The sequence below is a fragment of the Colius striatus genome, chromosome 1 (genome assembly GCF_028858725.1).
Source record: "Colius striatus isolate bColStr4 chromosome 1, bColStr4.1.hap1, whole genome shotgun sequence".
Classification (NCBI taxonomy): domain Eukaryota; kingdom Metazoa; phylum Chordata; class Aves; order Coliiformes; family Coliidae; genus Colius; species Colius striatus.
Window position 1 is genome coordinate 5,908,713 of NC_084759.1, and position 20,643 is coordinate 5,929,355.

A 20,643-nucleotide genomic window follows, 5' to 3' on the forward strand; every position below is an offset into this window, starting at 1 on the left:
TTGCAGTTGCTCCAATCACCTGGTGATAAAGGTGACTTAAAGGAGAGAGCAGTAGATGAATTGCTGTCTTTACCCATAGAGAAAGTGGAGAACAAGATTACTCCATTAGATGTTAGTTTCCCTAAAGAGGAAGTTGCAGAGACTGTGGAAAAGGTTGTCCTACCTAAAGCTGAGCTTGATGTATTCAAATTGGGCCTAAAGAAATTAGAAAAGGAAGCCTCTGAGATGTCACCTAGCTTGAACCTAAAAGAAAATGTTTTGAGAGACACAACTTTTCACTCAGATCAGTGCAGGGTCTTTGAGAGAACAGTAGAAGAGAGCTGTGAAGTTTCTGCTGCTGATCAAAAAGAAGAAATAAGCAAAAGAACAGGAAAAATAAGTGTACTGTCAACAGATGAGAATGACAACAAAAAAGGCCTCAGGAAACTTTTTAGGGAATTTGAACCTTTATGTCTATGTCAGGCAGCAGACAAGTATGATAGGCTTGAGGATTCTCAGAGGCCTCAAGCTGGTTTGCAGAACCTGCTCAGAGAAAACTTTGTGTCTCAACCTTCTGAATATAGAAGGGTGGGAATAAAAACATCTGATGTTATGAACAGTATATCCCAAACTGATTGTAGTGTAGAATCAACATACCAGCAAAATACTAGTCAGCTTGAAGAGGTTAATGAGACCGCAGAAAAGTCTGTTGCTCCATCCAAGGCCAATGATTTGAGTTCTGCTTTAGAGAAGCTGCTAAAGGAGGCCTCTGAAACACCACCTCCTAAACCAAAACGTGTTGGTACCACAGTAGGGAGGCCTGCTGAGTTAAAATTGAAAAGCATGATCTATGAACATGATGGAGAGTTGCCACAGGAAATCATTGAGACCATAGTAAAGTCTGTTGCCCCCTCCAGGGTCAGTGGTTTGAGTTCTGCTTTGGAGAAGCTGCTGAAGGAGGCCTCTGAAACACCACCTCCTAAACCAAAACGTGTTGGCATCACAGCAGGGAGGCCTGCTGAGGTGGAAGTTAAAAGCATGACCTATGAACATGACGGAGAGTTGCCACAGGAAATCATTGAGACTATAGTAAAGTCTGTTGCTCCATCCAAGGTCAATGGTTTGAGTTCTGCTTTGGAGAAGCTGCTAGAGGAGGTCTCTGAAATACCACCTCCTAAACCAAAACATGCCAATAGCACCATGTGGAGACCTGCTCAGGTGGAAGGTAAAGTGCTGCAAGAAGTTGGTGAGATAATAGAAAGATCTGAACTGTCCAAAGCTGAGTTTGAATTATCTGATGGTAATTTGCAGAAGCTACTGAAAGAGGTCTCTAAAACACCAGCTTCTGTGCTGGAAAATATGGATAAGAAAGTGCAAGGTAAAATACAGACTAGTCAAAGTCTGCATGTTCCACATCAAGAGAGAAATCCTCTTCAAGAGGTACAAGAAACAATAAGAAAAACTTCTGTTTCAAATACTGCAAAATTCAGTGAATTCAATAGGTCTTTACAACAGCTTCTTCAAGAAGCATCTGAAGCTTCATCTCCGGAGTTACATAAACAAGAAGTGTTTGGGAATCATGCCTTTTCATCACAAAAAGAGACTCTGCTCATGACAATGTCACAGTCATATAGTCCGTCCAGTAGCTATCATACACAGGTGAAGACATCTATCAAAGGGGCATCTCCAGAACAAAATATCAAAGGTTCAGATCTTGCAGTAAGTGAAACTGAACCTTCTGATCTTCATAAAACAAATGGAACTATTAATAAAATGGAAAAGAGAAATGTAGCTCCTGTTCATCTTCCTCCCTTGGAAGGAGAGGCCACTATGATTGGAATCAGGCCATTCAAGATAAACAAAAGAGGAGGGAGAGATGAATGCACATCCTTGGATGCTTGTGAAAACAATACAGAATTTAAAGCCCTGTTGAAATTTAGAAGAACGAGCACACCACTCAAAGATGAGAGCAACTCCCCTCAGCCAGAAGGAGATCAACTCTCCTTAATGTCTCAGCATGAGAATAATGGTGAAGAGGAAGAAGACGGCCCAAATTTAGGATCCAGTTTTTCAGATGAAAACTCTGATTCCTGCTTTGGAACCAAAAGTTCAACTTGTGAGCTGCTTGATTTCTAAAATTCATGGTGCTGGGTTGTTAAACACGGCTACAATTATTTATTATTTTGGGTAGCCAACTTCAGATAATCAAAAGTCTGTGTGATACTTATTTCTTAATTGACTGCCTTGGATATTTGTTTGTTTGGGAAGGATGAGATGAATTAATTAAATCCCTTAATTGGAAAGTGTTTGACAAACACATACTACATTTGGGTAAGCTTCTTTGGTAAGGGGAGTTTAGCAGCATGAGTCAATCACCTCAGTCTCCTGATTGTACCCTCTTCTTCTTCCTCTGTGACATCTCCTTCAAATTAATACCAGATTTTGAGTGCTACAATATTATTTCTTTTCCTGGATTAAAAGAGGAAAAAAAACACACCAATCAGTGCTTGATTGAGTTCATTCTTTAATTTGACCTAGTCTTTAATTGATTTTAATTTGGCTAGTCATCAAAGGTGAATCCTTATCAGTGGAATGGCTGGATATAAAGACAAAACCAATACTCTGTGCTGTTTTATTTTGCATTGCTGCCTGTTGCACTAGGAAGTGGCCACATAAATGAAGTGGTATTTTTACCAGGGTTCTTAATAACTGGTTGAATGGCAGCTCCAATCAATGTGTAAAATGTGATAGTCATCAAAGAGCTTGAAGAAGAAGAGAGAAATTAACCTTTTTAATATCTTCTTGAGAGACTGGGAAGGTTTTATTCACCTGGAGAAATCTGTGAAGTTTCCAGGGCTTACCAGTTTACTCTTGAGCCTATTTTGAAAGTGAGATTTCAATACAAGTCAGTGAAAACTCAAAACAAATGAGTAAAATGCAACATAGTTTCCTTTTCACCATAAATATGGTCAGCAACCCTGATCTGGCCTGGTTGGTTGGCTGATAGGGAGGAAAGTGAGGTAGGGAGGAGAGAGAAGGTCTTGAAGGTTTCTGAAGCAGTTGTCTTGATTCTGCCCTTGGAGACAACTGCATAACGTCAGAGATCCAAATATGTCCATGGCTGGGGTGTTTTTGTGATGGTTACTCAAGTATAGAAACAAGAATACTTTCACTGGGAAGGAAGTAGAGGGAAAACCTAAAGCTATTAACTTTTTTGCCGATTCATAGCAAGATAGTTATGAAATGGATAAAGTCTGAGTTTATTCTATATTTTCCTTAGACAATGAAGTGCTGTAATTGCCCAAAACACAGGGCAAATCAACCAACCAGGCTCCCTCTATTGATGGCTGCAAGAACTTAGAGAGAGCAAATGCATGCTTAAAATGATACCTTTATTTTGTTTATTTTGTACTTTCTTTGAGTGTCAAATGAGATTTTCGTGAGGAATATGTGGTTAGTTTCTCAGTGACTTGCTTAAAACAGCATCTCTGTATGTGCAGTGTTCATGTGTTTTGTCTCGTAACAGGTTCAGAAGAAGACTTAAACCCTGTTTTGATGGCTTTGAAAAGGAGTGCAGATAGGAAAATGCCTTCCAAAAGTCTAGAGGACATTCCATCAGCCACCTCAAGTGAGCACAAAACCTGTGTATGACCCTCCAGTTTGACATGCCCCTTAGTTTGGCTGAAGCATGTTCATGCTGGTCTTCCGTACAGCTTTGCCACTTAGTGGTTTTGTCTTTGTTTCTCAATAACCTTGTACTGTAGAGCCACATTCTTTTCTCTCACGGTTTAGTTTTCAGTTCTTTAATTTTGAAATAACCTTGGTCTATGAAGCAGACATCTTCCAAAAACACACTGTGATAATCACTGAAGAATGGTCAACTACCCAGTTGAGTAATGAGAAACAACTGCCATTGTCTCCTGGCTGCTTGCTGGGGTCAAATTAGTAGACAATGGAGATACTAAAAAACTCATTTAGTAGTGCTTCACTTGTGTTTTGTAGCAGTTAATATACCAAAGTCATTGAAGAGAATACTTAAAATTCATCCCCGACTTCCCTCTGTAACCCTCTAGGGTTTGGTTTTTAAATTATTGTTCTTGTCTCCCTTCACTCTGCCCCTGAGTGTTTTCATGCTTTTCTCATATCTACTGGGGAAGACATAAACTGAATTTACATTTATAAACTGAAGTGTGGAGGTGTAACTTTTGAAAGATGTTGGCTATTTTTGGCACATGACTTCTCTAACACGACTTATGCTACTGCTTGCTTCTAACAATTTTTGAGGTTTTAGGTATGCGCTAATGTTGCAACGACCCACTGTGTCAATGTGAGACTGTCTTTTAGATGTAGGCTTGAAGTGTGGGAAGTAGAAAGCACCTCTTGAATTTAACCATTCCCATGGCTCTGCTGGTTTGTTTGGATTTTATCCTCCTAACCCAAGTCTGCAGTTAACTCTGCCATCCATTTTGCCATTCTGAACAGCAGCATTTCTAACTCCATGTTACTTTTTTTCCTGAACAGATAAAGGAAAAATAAATATTCCAAGGGAAGAATTAGTTCTTAGTGCTGAAGATGGTAAATATCTTTTATATCTGCATGGAAGTTTATTGGTTTTTTTCAATGGCCTGTGTTTCCTAGTGAAAGGATTTTTTAGATTTTATTAACTTTTGCATGACTGAAATGCTTTTGCTGGATTCTGTTGTGTTGTTTTAGACTTAAGGAATATACTTATGTTCTACTCTGCTACACCCGTAGAAACGCCACTACACTTACCAGTGTATTTATTATTTTGGCCTTTGGTCATTCAAGTCTATGAAACAACAGTTACTGAAATCATTGAGAGCTTTGAACATTGGCTCAGTTGTAAGACTTAACTGAAGTAAATATTGAATTTGTCCATCTCTTGCATTACAAGCTGCAAGATGACTTCTGTGAGTGCAAACACCCTTCAGAACACATCAGCTGAAAAAGAGTCTCTATTATGATCCCTGCCTCAATCCAGCAAAGCAGAAGTACTCTCAGCAACAGCTGGACTGACAGATCAGCTACTGTTAATATCATCAATGCATTAGTGCTTTACAGATGTCTTACTGTTAATTTTTTCTATATGCCTTTAGAAATTCCAAATCTAAGCCAAATAAAAGCAAACCTGCTCCAAGAATATGTTAGGATGAATGCAACAGAAACCCATCAAATAGCATTGAATATGGGATGGATGTAACACACAGTTCTTTTACAACCGTAGTGCTACAATCCAGTGAATATAAATAGCTGTGTACAGTTACATTTATTGTCATGTTTTAGATGCTTTAAAGCATTTTGCTTGTTAGTGGCCTGCAGTAGAAATAGGATTATTGTAGCATAATAGGAAGTGTCCAGTAAATTAACAAGGCTTCAGTGCCATACTGCACTATGCTTTCAAATGGAGACTCCTATGAAAAGCACCTTTTACATTCAGTCTGGAATGTGTAGACCTTTATCTCAAAAGGGTAACATTTTGAGTTTAAAATGTCGCAAGAGTGAAGTTTTGAAAGAATGACAAACGCAGCCGAATTGATCAGCCAAACTGATAGCTGTACAGACAGAACAAGGCAAGTTCTCTCAAAAGTACTAGTCATCTTTTTGCTTAGTGTGTATACTCATGTTACTTTTGTTATGATCCAGCTGCTCAAAAGTGGACAGGGATGCAAAACACGGATACACAAGGGGTCTGGGGAAGTAAAAAACCGCTCACATATAATACGTATTGATGCTATATCATAACAGTGCAAAGCTGTTTGTGCTACTGAATGACTGTTGTCAATACTGCACTGAGCAGGTCCAAAACCTGATCAGCACCAAGAGAGGAAAGACCATGCAGCAGGAAGTGAGTAAGAGGAATCTTCCACCAGACAGTGGAGAGACTTCTCCATTGACATTTAAACTAATGCATTAAAAATCCTTTATTATTTAACAACTAACAAGTTACACGTCTGCTCAACAGGGAAACAGCATCTAACTAACTGACAATAACTGATGTGTTGAGCACTATTTGAGCTTTGAGGGTAAAAGCTTTGCAAAAGCTTAACTTACGCCTTGAAAACCATCCCACAACATGTGCAGTGTTTCATCTTATGCAATAGATACCTGTCTTTGTAAATTGCTGTTTGTTGCCACATAATTCTGCCATACAATATTCGCTATTAGTGCATTTCACAACGTGTATTCAGTCTAAAGATACAGAGCTTTAGTGCATTATTAAATATAAGTGGGGTTAGAGCATGGAAAATTCCAGGAACTGTGGGCTTACTGCAGACTGGATTTTTGCAAGGCTAGCTTGTGCAATTAAGCTTTGTACAGTAAAAGAACATAGAAGTAAACTTCAGTAGAGGTGTACAAAAGTTGAGATGGGCTGCAAAAAAAGTGCATCATTGAGATATGCATCTTATCACTAGGAATACTTGAAACTTCTTTGTTCAAGTCTAAGAATATTTGATTTAAACAAATGTTCCTATTGCAATGAATTACTAAGTAAGTAAAAGAACAGAGTTTGGCCTATGAACTAACTTCCTACCAGGAATATTATGATGACCCCAGTGTCAGTTTAAGCATAGTTAGTGCATGAGTGCACTTATCCTTGTTCTAGGAAGAAACTAGAAGGTATACTCAAAATGTTTTCTTCATCCTGTTTGATCAGAATTTGCTTGCAGCACACAGACTTGTACATCGTGTCAAGCATTGTAAACATTTCTACTCCTGTCAGATCAAGTTCTTTGGTCAGTGTTATAGGAGACATTGAAGCAGATTATCCTTCCTAATGACAGCTGCTCTGAGTCTTTGCGGGGGAGCTCTTGCATCCACATTGTAAGCTGGTTGTGCATGTGCATGTATTTCATCTGAAGCTGTTTGTTTCTAACTGTGTCCTGTTTTGGAATCTCACTGTTTTGATGTACAAATGTATTTTTGAAGCCTTTTGAATTGCTACTCTTCAGTTTCCACAGTGCCTTCACAGCCTGATAAGCTGTTTTCCAATCCTGAAAAACTCAAAGGGCTGAGCAAGTCAGTGCCATCGTTCCTACAGGAAGAGGTAAGTTCCATTGCTGAAATATTCTAACTAAAACTTCTGATTACTGTGGTATTTTGCATTTTTCAAGTAGTGCTTTCCAGGGTCTACCAAACCAGTTTATTATTGGTCCATGGCATGGAGTTGAGCTTGAGGCGTAGAAACAATCCCAAACAACCTGTGGCTAATAAATCTTTCTGCTGAGAAGAATGCACAGGAAATTTTGTTAAGGCTGTTAACACTGCATCATGGGTGGATCAAAAGATGAGCATTTCAAAGCATTAGAGGTGGGACACCAAACAAGCCTGAAATTAGTATCTTGAGTTACCACACTCTCAGTATAGGATGTAGGACAAAATATATGCATGCATGCACACACAGTGATATACGTGTATATATCTACTAAAAAAAGGTGTCTGAGTCTAAAAATAGCATGTGTGTATGCCATGTGCTGGGTCTGCCTTGGAGTTTGTCATTGATATCATCCAGCCAACATGAAGCATGAAATTAATGAATGGGTAACATGAATCTGGTAGAAATAACAGGTTAGAATGAAGCATTAAGTATAGAATATATAGTTACTTCCTGGACAGGCTAGAGAGTTTGATGGGGAGAAATCTAATGAAATTCAACAAGAGCAAGTGTAGAGTCTTGCATCTGGTAAAGAATAACCCCATATACCAGTACAGACTGGGGAATGAACTGTTAGAGAGTAGTGCAGGGGAAAGGGACCTGGGGGTGCTGGTGGGCAGCGGGATGAGCATGAGCCAGCAATGTGCCCTCATGACCGAGAAGGCCAATGGCATCCTGGAGTGGATTAGAAGGGCTGTGGGCAGTAGGTCAAGAGAGGTTCTCCTGCCCCTCTGTTCTGCCTTCATGAGACCACATCTGGAATATTGTGCCCAGTTCTGGGCCCCTCAGTTCAAGCAGGACAGGGAGCTGCTGGAGAGAGTTCAGCACAGGGCCACCAAGATGATGAACAGAATGGAGCATCTCCCTTCTGATGAAAAGCTGAGGGAGCTGGGGCTCTTTAGCTTGGAGGAGACTGAGAAGTGACCTCATTAATGTTTGCAAATACGTAAAGAGCAGGTGTCAGGAAGATGTAGCTAAGCTGTTCTCAATGATATCCACTGATAGGACAAGGGGCAATGGGTACAAACTGGAACACAAGAGGTTCCAAAGAAATACGAGGAAGAATTTCTTCCCTGTTCAGGTGAGGGAGCACTGGAACAGGCTGCCCAGGATTGTGGAATCTCCTCTAGAGACTTTTAAAACCCACCTGGACGAGTTCCTGTGTGTCCTACCCTAGGTGGTCCTGCTCTGGCAGGGGGGGTTGGACTGGATTGAGGTCTCTTCCAGCCCTTGAGGTTCAGTGATTCTGTAATTAAATATAAGTACAATAGTATTAACATTCATTTCTATTTGATAGTTTAGTTCTGGAATTATTTTTAAACTAATGAATCCTGATGATAGCTTACTTTCTAATTAAATAAATACAAAGAAACCTATCTCTTAGAGTACCAGTGTCTTTTCCTTCTGCTTAAAGGAGATGAAAAAATGAAGGGTTCTCTACTTGTGAATAGTAACTATCCTTATTTCACATTTGGAATCAACTTTTTTAAAGGATAAAATAATCATATGTAAGGTGTTTTGGAGGCACACAGTCACTCCAGTGCTTAATTCCTTGTCTCTGAACTTCCAGACACTTCACAAACCCCCATGAGAAGAGCTTTGACTGTTCCCAGGCAGAGAAATGGCTTTAAGAAAATTAAGGATGGGTTGAAAGTAAGCAGAACTGGGTTCAGTCCTGTATCTCTTTTGCTGACCCACTATGTGGACAGCAGCTAAAATGGTCATAGGGAAGCCATATATTCTTTTATAGCCTTAGGATTTTCCCATCTCTCAAAGTGTGCATATAAGTGCACTGATTATCCACACTGCTTAACTGTTGCTTGGCTCCATGGATTTACTTTGGATAATCTTAAGTAGCTCTCTTGGAAGAATTTTCCTCTCATGGGAAGTCTTATGAATTGTTCATTGGTAGAGTACAGCAGGGTGATGATGCTCTCTGTGACAGCTTGCATAGAAGGAAGCCAAGTCACACATGGGAAGTAAAGCATCGATTCTTTAGTACAGTGACAGCATTGAGACAATGGGACTGTAAGCACATAACTTGACAACAATGACATAAACCAAAACTGCAGTTCTCTGATGGCAAATCAGAGGCCCTCTTGCACTCTTGCAAGAAAGACTTTTTGTAAAACCCATCCACTGTATCCAGTGCTGTTCTCCTGTTCTGTTCTACTGAGCAGTTACCTTCTGACTGGCTGCTGTCAAGACATAGTATTTGCTATATAACAGGAAGGGTTTGGTGAGAGACCTGAGCATTATCACTTGCATGAGTTTAAGGGCGAGATAAGTGACATAGAGAAATTGAATTTAATTGTTCAAATAAAGTTAATTTTGTACTTTTTCTTTGTTTTTTTTAAAGATTTAAAACTGAAACTTGTTTGTAACAAACTGGTTGCATCACTGCTTTAATTTTTTTTCAGTGTAGGCTTTCCATGAGAAAAATTCCCTTTCAACTTTTAAAGTACATGACCTAATTCAAGAAATATTAATTACTCATGTTGCAGGACAAGAGAATTTAAATTCAGGTTTGCACCAAGTCTCAGTCTGCATTAAAATTCTGTTTGTTCTTTTTTAATGTTTTTGTGACTGTAAAGAACCTACCCAGGCTTTATTTCTGTGATGTTTTTGTAGAGTGATGACAGAGAGACAGATACAGCATCAGAAAGCAGTTCTTCCCTGGGCAGAATCAAGAAGAGTCCCAGCTCTCTAACCAATCTTAGTGGCTCTTCTGGCATGGCCTCCTTATCTTCTGTATGTAAAGCAAAGCTTTGTTTTAATGGCATTTTGCTTTTGCTAATCTCTTCAGTACTGTTTCAGCTCTCTTCTTTTTCCTTTTCTCTTTCTCCCCTTGGCAGCTTTGTCTCCTCTTCTCTCTGTTCTCTGAGCCCTTGCATGGAATTGCAAAAAGCACATAAAATCAGTTTTACATCTTTCTTTGTTTTCTACTAATATATTAGAGTCTGTTCAGGACTCCACTGTGCAACATCCTCAATAAACACTGGACAAAGGGATGGCTTTTACCATAGGAGTTTGCATTTGTAACTGAAAATGAGGGACAATTTATCTAGAACAAATAATTAGAAAAGGAGAAAGAAGGGAGAAAGAAGTGAAATCAAGAGACAGTAATGCTATGTGGGGTGTGTAACTAAGTCAGTGAACTAGTTAATCAAAAGTCATGGGATGAAGCTGGAACACAAAAAGTTCCACTTAAACATAAGAAAAAACTATTTCACTCTGAAGGTGACAGAGCAGTGGAACAGGCTGCCCAGAAGGGTTGTGGAGTCTCCTTCCTTGGAGGTCTTCAAGACTCGCCTGGATGTGTTCCTGTGTGACCTGATCTAGGTGAACCTGCTTCTGCAGGGGGGTTGGACTAGATGATCTCTAAAGGTCCCTTCCAATCCCTACCATTCTGTGATGCTATGATTAGTTCATGGACTTTATGGAGGAAAAGTATAATGTTCAGGAATGCTATTGAGATTTAAAAAAGATTCTACATCCTCTCTTTCTACATATGTAGTATATTTTTTTTCAGTGTTTTATTTAGGTACATAATTCAGTCATATATTCCTTATCACTGATCTTTTTGTTGGTATTTTCAGAAGTCCTGTTGCCCTAAACTCTTAGGCTCTGCTTTCTGCAAGGAAGATCAGCTGAAGAGACATATACGCAATACTTCAAAGATCTGATCACAGGCAATCTCCAGATCTTACAGCATCCTGTATTTTTATTTCTTCTCTCTCTCTTCAATAAACACATTCACTACTTCTTGTAGAAAACCTGCCCTAACACCTTTGATATACAAATCATTTTCTTTTGTTAATCTGCTTGCTGAGGAACTGGTAAATGAGTGTTCATTACATTTCATTATCATACCTCAAGCAACACAGCTGATTCCTTTACTGCCTGAATTTTGTGCATAACTTCTACCCTAATCTTGAAATATCTGATGAAATGCAATGCCTGGAAAACATTTTCTCCTCTTGTACCATGCAGGTGAGCGGAAGCCTAATGAGCATCTGTAGTGCAGACTTCGGCAATGTTGATGTGAAGGGGAACATTCAGTTTGCAATTGATTATGTAGAGCAGCTGAATGAGCTCCATATTTTTATCTGCCAGTGCAAGGGCTTGGCAGTGGCAGATGTTAAGCGACAGCGTTCAGACCCGTAAGTGCACAGAACTCCTAATGGAAGTTTTTATTTCAATGTGAAAATGAAAACTGATGGTTTTTTCCTAATCTCTATAACCTGTTGGAGTAAACAAACCAATAAATAAATGAAGAGGCTACAACATGCTTTATGTGGCTTTTCACTCTGAACTTGCTTCTCTAAGTTGGTTTATACATTACCATGGAAAGCTCAGACTTTTAAGAATATGAAATGCTTTTTAAAAACTCAGCTTTCCAGATGGTAAATCCTACTTTGACAATTTTTCAATAGGATTAGAGCCCATAAATGTTGATTTGTTTGCACACTATTGTTAAATATTCTGTATTAGTATGCATTGAAAACATTTCAACAGATTTCCCCATGGCAGAAGGAGGTTAATGTCCCAGCTGAGCACTTATTATTACACTTCACCACCCCTGTGCCATTTCTTAAACTAGCTAAACAATACCATGGCTAGTTAAGTGAATTTCTTCAATAGTAAATGATTTAGTGGTGGATGTGGCAGTGCTGGGTTAAGGGTGGGGCTCAACGATCTTAAAGATGTTTCTCAACTGAAACAATTCTGTGACAAGCAAATACTTGTTTATTTTGGAAGGGGAAGGGGGAAAAGGTGGTTTTTTTGCTCTTCTAACAAGCCTGTCTATATTTTAGCTATGTAAAGACGTACCTGCTTCCTGAGAAATACCAGCTGGGCAAACGGAAGACTTCTGTCAAAAAGAAAACTTTAAATCCAGTCTATAATGAAATACTGCGGGTATTTATTGAACTGTTACTAGAAATGAAATACTGCATGCATAAAGTATGAGGAGCCTTAACTTTTAGGCACGGGTCTAAATGCTCCCAAAAGAGACATTAGGATGAGATGGATTGGTCTGTAGAAGTACCTATGTCCTTCCATTGATAAGTTCTCTGGTGTACTCTGGATGAAACACTGAGAACACTGATTATTGTATACTTCTTGCAAACAAACACAATCTAAATATGAGCTTAAAAGGCCTGAAATAAAAAGTAAAACATGAGGAGAGTTTTGTTCTGAAATGAGCAGTTACGGATGTATTAAACACAGGCACATTTTTTCCTAACCCTGTCAATTTTGGACACAGCAGTGATGAAAAATCCAGCTTTTTAATTTGTTTTTTTTTCTCATTTCTTCCTCCTGGCAGTATAAAATTGAGAAGAATCTCTTAAAGAGTCAAATCCTCAATATCTCTGTCTGGCACAATGATACCTTTGGGAGGAATAGCTTCCTTGGTGAAGTGGAGCTGGATTTAGGAACTTGGGACTGGAATGATAAATCCAACAAGCAGATCGACTGGTTTCCACTCAAGCCAAGGGTAGGTTACTAAGGGTGGGTTAGGTGATTTGTATTTTCCACTGTGTAAGTGCAAACCTGTTATTTATTTAGGCCTAGTCTTGTGTGTTCTGTAGGTTTTATGTTGATTATAATGACAAACATACAATTCTGAGGTTTCTGTTACTTTAGTAAGTAGCTTGCTATTAAAGTAGGCAAAACTTTCTCAAAGTCTAAGGAGCAGGAATTTCAAGGTAATTTTCACTGATGTCACGTTGCTGCAACAGATACCTGAAGGCAATTGTTCCCTGAATATGATGTAAGCCACCTGAAAATATGGAGCAAGTACAACATTTAATATCAGACGTGATGATGACTGTATGTCTGTATGCCTCTTCTTGTTAATAGACTTCAGCATAAATCTAAAGCTCTAGTTAAGTCACGGACAGAGGTTCTGGTTTCCTTTGTTGGTTTTTCTCTTGTATTTTTTCCTTGACTTCGTTAGTTCATTCCAAAATTAGCTCAAGCCAAAGTTTAATAATTTGTAGAACAAAACCATCTTTAGCACTAGTTCAATTTGACTGATTTTAAAACTGCTCTGGGTAAATGTAACCAAAAGTTAACAGGTGCCACATTCCATCTACAGAACTGACATTCTTGTGCCTTTTTGCAAGATAACTCTTGTTGAGGCTAATTTTTAGATTATATTACATGAGACAAAAATATTTCTACAGAAATGCACGGAAAGTAAGTTTCCTGAATGAAAAGGCATCCATTCTAGTTTTAAGTAAGTATTTAACAGTGGAAAAGATGTGCCCTCAAACCCTTTTGGCCTCTCTTGCATTCTGTTTTCTGCTTTAGTAGAAGAGCTCCACGCCTGAGACACTGTCAAGTGGTTAAAAATGCCCTAAAATCTCTCATGTCCTGTAAAATGAGGGAAGATTAACAGATAAATAAACAAGAAAAAAGCCCCTTGCTTCATGTAGAAGTCAAGCTTGTTCCAGTGGAAAATTTTGCATGATAAACTCTGTATGTGAACTCCAAGGTTTAACTTTTGTGTGTTGTGGTTTTTTCTTAAATTTCAGACTTCAACAATGTCTCTTACACTAGAAAACAGAGGGGAGATGAAACTAGCCCTCCAGTATGTCCCACACCCTGTTGGAGGTATGCAGTGCTTCTTTGTTTGGATTTGTCTGGCCTTTGGTGTTTTGTTTTGTTTGTTTCTTTATTTTAAAAAGCTATTTAATGTTTTTCAGCCAATTCAGGAATCTTGTTTTAACATGAAAGTTGTATTTATTTTTTTTCCAGAGGACTAGGTCACACTGGTCATGATTCAGAACAGGATTCAAAGATCACTTTAGAATCTTTTGTTTTTAATCATAGAATCATAGAATGGTAGGGTTGGAAGGGACCTTTAGAGATCTAGTCCAACCCCCCTGCAGAAGCAGGTTCACCTAGATCAGGTTGCATAGGAACATGTCCAGGTGGGTCTTGAAGACCTCCAAGGAAGGAGACTCCACAACCCCTCTGGGCAGCCTGTGCCAGGGCTCTGGCATTCTCATGGTGAAATAGTTTTTTCTTATGTTTAAGTGGAACTTTTTGTGTTCCAGCTTCATCCCATTACCCCTTGTCCTGTTAAAAAAGGGATGTCCCAACCTCCTGACACTCACCCTTTAGATATTTATAAATAAGATCACCCCTCAATCTCCTCTTCTTCAGACTAAACAGCCCCAGTTCCCGCAGCCTTTCCTCATATGAAAGATGTTCTATACCCTTGATCATCTTGGTGGCCCTGTGCTGGACTCTCTCCAGCACTTCCCTGTCTCTCTTGAGCTGAGGAGCTCAGAACTGGACACAGGACTCCAGATAAGGCCCCATCAGGGCAGAGTAGAGGGGGAGAAGAACCTCCCTCGACCTGCTGGCCACATGTTACTATAGAATACATTACCTCATTGTTATTATCTTAGATTCAGCTTTATGTTTAACAAAATCCTGGTTACTCACTAATAACTTTCGGGATTATAAATAATCAGGCAGGTGGTGTGACTTTCTAAATAAACAATGACAATACACCAAATTCAAGAAATATTAGAAGCGGAAGATAGCAATAAGTATTTACAGTGAAGCAATTTATACTTTGGTTTAATGTTGTCTCATCTATGTCATTTACCTCATTAATCTTTACAAGCATATAAATGGTGGGTGTCAGGAGGCTGGGACATCCTCTTTTTTTTTTTTTTTTATTGTATCTAGCAATGGGACGAGGGCTGATGGGATGAAGCTGGAACACAAAAAGTTCCATTAAACACAAGAAAAAACTATTTCACTGTTGAGGTGAGTGAGCCCTGGCAAGTCTGCCCAGGGAGGGTGTGGAGTCTCCTTCCTTGGAGACTGTCAAGACCTGCCTGGACACATTCCTGTGTGACCTGATCTAGATGGACCTGCTTCTGCAGGGCAGTTGGACCAAATGATCTCTAAAGGTCCTTTCCAGCATCTACCATTCTGTGATTCTATGTCTGAATACTGATAATTGGCTGATCTGTCCGTGAAGTCAGGTCTTTAATCCAGCCATCCAGTCAGTCAATACAAATCAAATATATTAAGAGCACAAAGGAGCTTATTTGAAAGTACAAGTGGCAATAAATGCTAACATTGCATAGACTGAAGACAAGCTCATCTCTTCATATAGGACAGTTGGAAAAAGAAGTCCAGTAGCATCTCTCTGTTTAGCTGTCACAGAGGAAAAGTCATTGTAGGCATACAGACTTGATGTGATCTTGCAGTACTTTGATGGGATGAAGATTGCATCTTCAAGAATACAGAGAAGAACGTTGAATTAAGATGTGAGATAACAAAAGTCTAGGCCAAGTATCACCTCTACAAATGAATAGGAAGTGCTGCATCACAGAAATTACCTTTAAAATGGATCCACAAGATTTAATCAGATGTTTTGATTTTTAAAGGGAAGAAGACATTATCTACTGGTGAGGTCCACATCTGGGTGAAGGAATGCCATGACCTCCCTCCTCTGAGAGGCAGCAAGCTCAACTCTTTTATTAAGTGGTAAGAACTGTGGCTGAAGTCCTCAAACCTGAATTAATAATGCTACTGTTGCCCATTCTTATCCCATCTTAATTTTTCTACATTCAAATTTACAAAACACCTAATTACTTACTGATTCTTCTTTATTGTAATGCAAATTGTCCTGCAGGGCTTACAACTTCAAGATGCAAAGTATATACCACCAAACAAAACATATCGAGAGAACTTCCAGTGTGGTGCCTTCTCTTTCATTTTGTCTGCTCTTGCATTTTGTCAGTTACTTGGTGGGCCAGTCACAATTGTGCCTGCTTTCATTTCCATTTAAACAGAGAGTGTTTGTGCAAGAGTATGGTTTAGCTTAGCAAATCATGGGAGGAGACCGACAGGAGAAACATAGTTGTATTTCTTCCTCCTTCCTTTCTGCATACAGACTAAAAATGTACAGAGACAAGAATAACAAGATGGTTGGGAAATCTCTTGCAGTAACAAAAAGGTTTTGGCATCATTAGTGATATTACATCAAATAAACCTACTTGTGCCTCTGCCCCACCTGACTTTACCTCCCCTTCCATCCTCTGAAGCACAAGGATGAATATCTGATGCCAGTATTTCTTGGAAGAGACTAAGAATACAACCTTCATCTTTATCTCAATGATACTAAAGCATCTTCAGTCACATTCTAATACGCAAAGCACAGTGTTGATCAGTAGGTTTTGTCTGTTCAGTATGTTTAATGCAAGCTCTGCTGCCTAAGTGCAAACTGACAATGCTTTTTCTTTCTGAAGCACTGTTCTTCCAGATACCAGCAGAAAAAGTCGCCAGAAAACAAGAACGGTGGCAAAAACTACAAACCCAATATTCAACCACACCATGGTCTATGATGGCTTTAGACCAGAAGATTTGAAAGAAGCCTGCATAGAACTCACAGTCTGGGATCACAACAAACTAGCTAACCACTTTCTGGGAGGTCTCAGGATAGGCCTTGGAACAGGTACTGGACAATTAACACATTAATCCTTAACCTAAAAAAAAATGGTCTTTCCAGATATTTACTGTAAATTCAGCAACCTACCTCTTCTTTAGCACAGATCCTGAAATGTAAATAATAGCAGTGTTGTGAGAGTTAGTAGGGCTGAAAAGTAAGGATATAATGTTAGAAATAAATCTTTGGCCATACACTGTATCTGGTAATGTTTGAAGTATAAGAATATGCTGTTCCTGCACCTAAAGTCTTGATAATGTCTTACAAACTTAGGCATGCAAAAACTAGGTGTGTGGTGTAAAGACTGTATTGGGTGGAGATAAAAGGATAGATCAGGAATGGATAATAAGATCTGAAGAAACTTGATAGGAAAGCTTATAAATGCAAACTAGTTTTGAGCATAAGGGCTCATAAGATGCACAGATATAAAGATTTGTATATTTACCCTACCATTGTATTGTTCATTGTCCCCTCTGGTCTGAGGAGAGGATGTGTTTGGAGTCTTTTCAAGCCAATACAAGAGAAAAAAATCCTTTTCCCAAATTAATTTATTGCACAGTTCACCAGAATAACCTAAAAGACAAATTAGGATAGTAAATCTCAAATTCAGTTCTAGAGTAGCCAAGGTTGAATCTCAGTACAAAATTGGTGTCCTATTTTAATCTTAAACTCCCTCAGATGTTAACTGCCCAATGCATCTTTCTCCTTGGGATTGTGACATAAAGATTAACAATGAAAATAAGCCTGGAGAAAGATGAGGACGTTTCTGTGCAGAACTGGCATTAATTGCATTTGAGAGAATTGTTCCAGTGTTTGTAAAAAAAAAAAAAAGTAGAACTGGATCTTCTTTATGAGCATTTTCCTTCTGAGGAAAGGCTGCAGGAACTTGGGCTGTTTAGTCTGGAGGAGATTGAGGAGGGATCTCATGAATATTTACAAATAGCTAAATGGTGGTTGTCAGGAGGTTGGGGCATCCCCTTTTTTCTATAGTACCTAGCAACAGGACAAGGGGTAATGGGATGAAGCTGGAACACAAAAAGTTCCATTTAAACATAAGAAAAAAACTATTTCACTGTTCAGGTGAGGTAGCCCTGGCACAAGCTGCCCAGGGAGGGTGTGAAGGCTTCTTTCTTGGAGGTCTTCAAGACCCACCTGGATGCGTTCCTGTGTAACCTGATCTAGGTGAACCTGCTTCTGCAGGGGGGTTGGACTGGATGATCTCTAAAGGTCCCTTCCAACCCCTACCATTCTGTGATTCTGTGATCTTCAAATTGCTAGGTCGGCTACCTGAGGGGGGGAAATCATTTTAAAGGGAGACAAACTTGATAGTCTGCTCTCAACTCTGTGGCACATCAAGTAACGTTTCTCTTAAAACTGATGTTTTTCTAGGCAAAAGCTATGGAACTACAGTAGACTGGATGGATTCTACTTCAGGTGAAACTGCCCTGTGGAAGAAGATGATGAACTCGCCAAACACATGGGTAGAAGATACACTGCCTCTCAGGATGCTAATGGTTGCAAAACTGACAAAATGAAGCTTTTTAATTGCTAGTGACAAAAGGAAACCTTGGGAATGAAAATAAAGGTGTGGGGGTGACACTTGGCAGAGGAACACAGTAACTCTTTGATAGTCTCTGCTCCATTGCTGTTCTGGTTTTGTGCTGTCAAATGTCACTTTGTAGGTCGAATTTCTTCTGCCCACAGATTATTATGTAAATTTAAGGGATTCTTTTATTCCTTATTCACTGAAAATGACTTCAAGAAGGAAGGCCCTTAAAGATTTCAGCAGCAGAGGTAGCTGTGATGCCTGCAGGCTCATGCTGCCAAACTGAAGTGTTGCTGATCCCTTAAATAATATAAATTACTAGCAAAATGGTAAGCACAAGTCAGCTTTTTCTGTACACTTCCAGGACTGTTCAGGAAGTGTCATTATGCAACAGGTTGCATTCTGTTCATGCCCATTAGTGTGTGTTTGTACCCTCATTACGCCATGTCAGATCTCTCCAAGTGGGGAATGTGAGCATGAAGAATTAGTTTTACATTTCCTTTATTTGTAGCTGTACATTTCTAGGATATGAAAGTAGCATTCCATGAAGAGATACTGTCAGTGTCCTGTTCTGCAAGGTGCAGAGGACTCTGCCAATGTGTTATTAAAAATGTCAGGGTCGTAGAGTTTGCTGATACAGCCTTTACTCTTAAATGCTGAAGGCACAGAGCTGAAGATTTTATTCTAAATGCTACTCTAGGGTTTGAAAGTATCAAACCCTACCGATTTGAGGGATGGGCAAGTATGTTGGGTATTTATTCTGTAAAGTGTACTTGTCTGTACTTGTATCTATTCGCTTGGGGCTTTGCCACACAACATTTCTCAGTGCCACCGTTACAGGAGTGCTGGGATCCTGGGGTGGCAGCTTGGATTGCTTTGCAGCCTAGGAAATGGGAGTGGAATCTGTAACTTGTAGCAATGCATGCTGCTAAAGAAAGAGAAATGCATAAAATACAAAATATTTGTGTGTTTTTTTTAATAAAAGCAGCCTATTAAAGCTAAATGGGAATTCCAGGTTTATTAACCTCCAGTGGTTTATGTTGCTAACTTAGTGTGCAATGGAACAAATGCAGACAGAAAACTTCTCTGAAAATAAATGCATGTTTGTTTGCTCCACTTGGGGAGGTCTAGAAGCTGGTGAAATCTTGCACCTCAGAGTAGAGAAGAAAAGGGAGCTCTTCACAGCTCCAACTCGATTGCTTAATTTAGTCATAGAAATTTCAATGCTACTTGGTATTTATTGTACTCTATGAATGGAAAAAAAAAAGAAAGGTGCTATTCAACGTGCCAGGGAACACACATTCATCAGCTAGGCAGTCTGGAGTTTACAGATGCCAAAAGGAGTTGTCAGTCTTGGTCTCTTGTTGCTTCAGGCGTTTAGATGAGCTGAGTAGCTGCTGCAGATTCCACTTTGCCAGATACACACAAGGCATTACTCTTGTATGACGAGGGAACAGCATGCAGGCGACACATCAGAGCAATGTGTTTGTGCTTAAAGAGCACAGCAGCCACCGTGCTTCCGCCCTGGAAGGGTGGTGATTCAGGAAAAGCAAAGCAGCACTTACTTTATTTGTGTTCACTGCCTATCTGAATGTATTTTCAGCCCAAAACATAGGTTGCTGTGAACATGACCTACAATTTAACAAGATTAAAGTTTTTGTTGTTGTTTCCTGTGAAGCTCAATGCATTGCTGTGTAAAAACAGCTTTGGGATTTAGCAAGGTGAGTATTGGTCTCTTTTTCCCAAGCCACAGCTGCCAGGACAAGAAGAAGTGACCATGGGAGGTTTAGATTGGAGATTAGGAAAAAATAATTCACCTGAAGCGTTGTCAAGCATTGGAATAGGCTGCTCAGGAAAGAGGTGGAGACCCCATCCCTGGAGGAATTTCAAAGCCATGTAGCTGTGGGGCTGAGGGACAAGGTTTAGTGGTGGCTGTGGCAGTGCTGGGGGAACGGTTGAACTTGATCTTAAAGTTCTTTTCCAACCAAAATAATTCCATGATTCTACAACTTTCGCCACAGGGATGAGGTCTTCAGGCCCTCCATTTGCAGGCAAGTGTCACTTAATCTGTCATACCCAATTTTGGTAGTTAGACTTGACTGCCACCAAAAGCAAATATTTGGTTTGTAACACTCTCAATCTTCTTGTCTTTTGGTTAAGTTGAACACCATCTGTCTTGCTATTCTTGAACCACCCCAGAGACAGATATGGCACTGTGGTGTTACCTCTAAAGACACTGCTCACCACTAAACAGATCAAAACGTGGTTTCAATTTCAAAAAGCTACCTGAACGTGAACATAAGATTTACTTGTGCATTGCACTTGTAATTAATTAGTGTGATTACCTAATGCCACAGCAGTATTATGTACTCATCTAGATTAAATAAGACACTGAGCCAAGTAACCAAGAGCCAAGTAACCAAAGTGGGCTCTTTAGTACAAGAATTCAGTGTTCCTCTCCAG

The 20,643-nt window shown here is 39.5% G+C and overlaps 1 protein-coding gene across 9 annotated transcripts in view; it reads left to right on the forward strand.

Annotated features, from left to right (window-relative positions):
- Positions 1–19,183, forward strand: part of SYTL2 (synaptotagmin like 2) — a 60,510-nt gene extending 41,327 nt beyond the window's left edge. For 5 of the 9 annotated variants that reach the window (XM_061990738.1, XM_061990730.1, XM_061990755.1 and 2 more), the window contains 12 exons: positions 3,506–3,607; positions 4,501–4,554; positions 5,798–5,845; positions 6,951–7,045; positions 9,785–9,904; positions 11,147–11,316; positions 11,971–12,073; positions 12,483–12,653; positions 13,696–13,774; positions 15,574–15,673; positions 16,438–16,643; positions 18,024–19,183. In XM_061990738.1, the coding sequence (XP_061846722.1) occupies positions 3,506–3,607; positions 4,501–4,554; positions 5,798–5,845; positions 6,951–7,045; positions 9,785–9,904; positions 11,147–11,316; positions 11,971–12,073; positions 12,483–12,653; positions 13,696–13,774; positions 15,574–15,673; positions 16,438–16,643; positions 18,024–18,169 (1,394 nt within the window). In that variant the 3' untranslated portion in view covers positions 18,170–19,183. The other 4 variants (XM_061990772.1, XM_061990746.1, XM_061990764.1 and 1 more) reach the window with 4 other exon arrangements.
- The last annotated feature ends 1,460 nt before the right edge of the window (positions 19,184–20,643 follow it).